This window comes from Colobus angolensis, unplaced genomic scaffold (assembly GCF_000951035.1).
Source record: "Colobus angolensis palliatus isolate OR3802 unplaced genomic scaffold, Cang.pa_1.0 Scaffold43, whole genome shotgun sequence".
Lineage (NCBI taxonomy): Eukaryota > Metazoa > Chordata > Mammalia > Primates > Cercopithecidae > Colobus > Colobus angolensis.
In genome coordinates this window covers 1965764-1970123 of record NW_012117710.1, presented here as the reverse complement: position 1 = coordinate 1970123, position 4360 = coordinate 1965764, and the positions used below count along the sequence as shown (strand labels likewise).

At 51.4% G+C, this 4360-nt stretch overlaps 1 protein-coding gene across 1 annotated transcript in view; it reads left to right on the top strand.

Moving 5' to 3' along the window:
- Positions 1–2315, top strand: part of LOC105522475 — a 32777-nt gene extending 30462 nt beyond the window's left edge. The window contains 1 exon segment of the mRNA XM_011956998.1: positions 2264–2315. Within this exon segment, the coding sequence (XP_011812388.1) occupies positions 2264–2315 (52 nt within the window).
- Positions 2316–4360: the final 2045 nt, after the last annotated feature.

Sequence of the window (4360 nt, the reverse complement as noted above, 5' to 3'; positions counted from 1 at the left end):
CCACCCTCTGAGCTCCTGGCATCCGATCCTGAGCCTCCACCACACTTGTTCCTGCAGGACGGGGTTGGGGGCCTGAGACCGTGATTCAGGCCAGGGCATGGAGGAAGTGCCACCGCCTGCTCCCGAGATTGCTGGACACGAAGGGTGGAGGCCAAGGATGGAGCCCCTGCCTGCGGCTGTCCAGCCCTTAGTCCCTGCGCTGGGGCACCCGGACCTCCAGGGAACAGGGAGCCAGAGCAGGCAGAGCCCAGCCTGGGGTGTCTCTTGCCTGGTCCTTCAGGGAGAGGCCCGGCTCTGAAGCGCGCAGTGGCCTAGGTGGGCACACAGCCCCTTTCTCTCACTTCCCCCCTCCCCTACTTGCGGGCCTGGAGAGTCCCGGACCTGGCTCCCTGGAGGAAGCTGGAAGAGGGGAGCTGTCCTGCGGGCCTTCCAACGCGCTGAGGTATTTCAGCCCTGACTGACTCCATCTGCAGCTCCTTCCAATGCTCAAATATGCCCTCCTGACCCGTGAGAGGGCAGGGCCCCCTGTGGGGCCTGCCTGGCCTCCGGCTGCTGTGCCTCAAAAGCCTGACACACCTCAGGCTGGGAATGGGTGACCCCAGGACAGACCCAAAGAGAAGAGGTGGGTTGGAGTCTATCTGTCTCTGGCCTCTTCTGGAGCCCTCTCTCCTGGCCTCTTCCTCTTCCTCTTCTTCTCCCCTCTCTCCCTTTCCTCCTCTCCTGTCTCCTTTTCTTTCTCTGTCTTCCTCTCTTTCTCTCTGACATTCATCTCCTCCTGATCCCCCTCCCCCAGCAGACACAGGTACCCAGAGGCAGCCTATGTGGTGTAGACACGTTACAGCACATCCAGGGAAGACGCACATCCAGGGAAGACGCATGTGGTTACCCACCCCAGCTCCCCCCATAAGCCTGTCCCCCACGTGAAGATGCCACAGCCCCACTGGGACAGGAAGACCTGGATCCCTCCCCACCCCATATCTCTCACTGTGGTTGTGCGGAGAGTTGCAAAGGCATCCTGCTTCACACACCCCTGAATTGCACACACCCCGCCCCACCCCAAGTAACCCCCACACACACGCACGCACACTGGTGTAGCACGATGACCATCCCTCCCGTGATGGAGCATCCTAGTGGCTGGGGGCTGATAACAAGTCATTTAGTCCACACAGTAACCCTAGAAGTGAACTAGCTATGAAGATCTCCAGTTCCCAGAGGGTAAAATCGAGGGGTCCAGAGATCAAGTACCTTGGTCAGGGTCACCATAAACTGGAAATGGCCAGGGTTTGAATCCAGGTGGTTAGACTCGAAGGCCGTTGTACTAAGCATGTTCCCATCTGCATGCACACGCGTTCACGCAGTCGCTCCACACACACGTACTTTCTCAGGCCTCCTTTCTGAGGTGCTGTCACTGCCCGGCAGCGGCCCCAATACAGCAGTGACAGCCGGTCCATCAGACAGCCTGTCTTTCCAGAGATGAGTCGGCTGGGCCAAGACCTAGGGCAGAGCTGGGGATGGTGGGTGCACCCCCAGCCACCTGGGCACCATTGCCAGATCCAGGGCTCAGCAGGCCCTTCTGATGTACACAACAAGGTCCTCGTTCGGAATAAAACAGCCCAGTTTAAGACCTGCCTGGGCAACGTAGTGATACTGTCTCTACAAAAAATAAAAAATTAGCTGGGTGCGGTGGCGTGCGCCATGGTTCCAGCTATTCAGGAGGCTGAGGTAGGAGGATCACTTGAGCCCAGGAGGAGGAGGCTGCAGTGAGCTATGGTCGTACCACTGCACTCCAGCCTGGGTAACAGAGCAAGAGTCTGTCTCAAAAACAAACAAAAAAAGAGCTAAACTGCCAGTAAGATTCTCATTTTTATGGAAACAAATCAACCACCATCTCATGACCCACCCAGCTACTCTATGGGGGAGAGGCTGGTCAGTAAGAGCCGGAGGGGCCTGGGGCTGTGAGGCCTCAGGGCTACACTTTTCTTAGGTGGTTGGAAGCACGCACACACACCCCCTCCCCCGCACCCGGCCACTGACAATCCTGTGTCCCTGGACACCCTGGGATTCCCCGGGCAAGTTCTCACTGTATTGTACAGTCAATGACTTGATGTGTCAGTTTCATCCAGCAGAGTGTGAGCTGGAGAGAGCAGGACAGACTGACTCACCTCCAGGCCTCAGTGCCCCACTCCAGCTCCACATGACCGCACCCACTCCCAGAATAAATGAGGACTCACCTGATGGCTTTGATACCTTTGCACCCCTGCAGGTGGTTCCTGTGCCCTCTCTCTGCTGAGGATGGCCTGGCTGGAAGCAAATGACCCGGTTGCCTGAGTGTGTTTGTGGGAAGCAGGGGAGGGACGGAGCAGCTGGGATAAATTGCGAAGGAGTGGGGAGAGAATTCCGCTCCCCCCCCACACCCATCCTAAGAAAATGGTAACCAGAGAAGAATGGTGACAATCTCTTCCGGTTCCCAGAACTTCACAGTAAGAACAACAAATGCCCGTAAAACCCTGAAGCCATAGATTAAATGGTATGTCCAATTTCTATCTCAGACAAAGAGCCAGTTCCCTCTATATAAAGAGCTCTTACAAATCAATAAGAAAAAAAATGGCCAAGAGGGGAAAAAAAAAAAAAAAAGCAGAGGTAATGAACAGAAAAGGAAATCAAAAGGATGTTTAAACAAATGAAAAAGTGCCTACGCTCACTCTTAGTGTGAAACTGTACTGATGTGATTTTTCACTCATCAGATAGGCACAGATTAAACAGTCTAAGGACACACCCTGCTGCAATAGTGTGGGGAAGCAGACACCCTTGGAACCTCCGAAACAATGTCAAAATTCCAAATATACACACCCTTTGGCCCAGCATTTGCTTCGAGGAATCTGTCCTCCAGATACTCCTTGCAAATGTGAAAAATGATATATTGCTTTGTACAAGGTTATTCGCCGAAGCACTCTTTGTAATAGCAGCAGATTGGAAGGATCCTAAGTGCCCGCTGACAGTGGAGTGCTTAAATCATCATGGCACATCCAGCCGGATAAAGGTGGACTGATGGGAGTTCATCTGTGGATGTTCTTTAGGGTGAAAAAGCAAAAAGGGGCCAGACAGTGTATATGGCACCTTTTTTTTTTTTTTAGACTATGTACAAAATGGAGGTAACGAAATGACATTTTATTTGCCTGCACACACTGATTTCTGGAAGGAGACCCAAGAAACTAGAAATAGTGGGTGCCTCCTGTAGGAACCTGGGGGCTGGCTGCAAGGCTGGGGGAGAGGGTGGAAAGGGATTCAATTTTTTTTTTTTTTTTTTTTGAGACAAAGTCTCACTCTTGTCCCCCAGGCTGGAGTGCAGTGGTGAGATCTCGGCTCACTGCAACCTCCACCTCCCAGGTTCAAGTGATTCTCCTACCTCAGCCTCCCGAGTAGCTGGGATTACAGGCATGCACCCCCATGCCTGGCTAATTTTTGTATTTTTAGTAGAGACGGGGTTTCACCATGTTTGCTAGGCTGGTCTCGAACTCCTGATCTCAGGTGATCCACCTGCCTTGTCCTCCCAAAGTGCTGGGATTACAGGTGTGAGCCACTGTGCCCGGCTGGGGACTCAATATAAAAAAATATTTTTAATGTATTATTTATTTACAGATAGTGGAATTCATAGTTCTTCAGTTTTATACTGCTGGGAACTACAGTCCTGAAATCGGACAAATGTGGACACTGGTTGCCATCACTACCTGGCTCAAAATACTGAACATTCCCATCACCCCAGAAAATGAGACTTCTCCCTGTGTGCCCCTGTGATGCCATTTGAATTCTGTGCAATGTGCAGACATGTTCCTTTGTAATAAATTTCAATGTGAAAATGAAAATGGAAAATTGTTTTATAACGTCTCATCTGGTCCCCACTGTAATCCAGGGAGGCAATCCTTCCTTTCCCCTTTTACAGGTGACAAAACGGAATTTTAGGGAGTGATTTGCCTAAGGGGATCCTGCAGGAGTAGGTGAGGATGGGAACCCAAGGCTACCTTTTTAAAAAGGCTTTCTTGATGATAATGCACATAGCGTACAATTCACCCATGTCAAGTGTACAATTCGATGGTTTTTAGTATGTTCGCAGGGTTGCGCAACCATCACCACCATCTAATTTTAGGACATTTCATCACCCCAAAAGGAAACCCTATATCTACTATCAACCACTTCTCATTCCCCACCATCCCCCAACAACCGTAAGCAACCACTCATCTGCTCTGTCTCTATGGATTTGACTATTCTAGATTTTTTTCTTTTCTTTTTTTTTGAGATAGAGTCTCCCTCTTGTCACCCAGGCTGAAGTGCTATGGCGTGATCTCGGCTCACTGCAACCTCC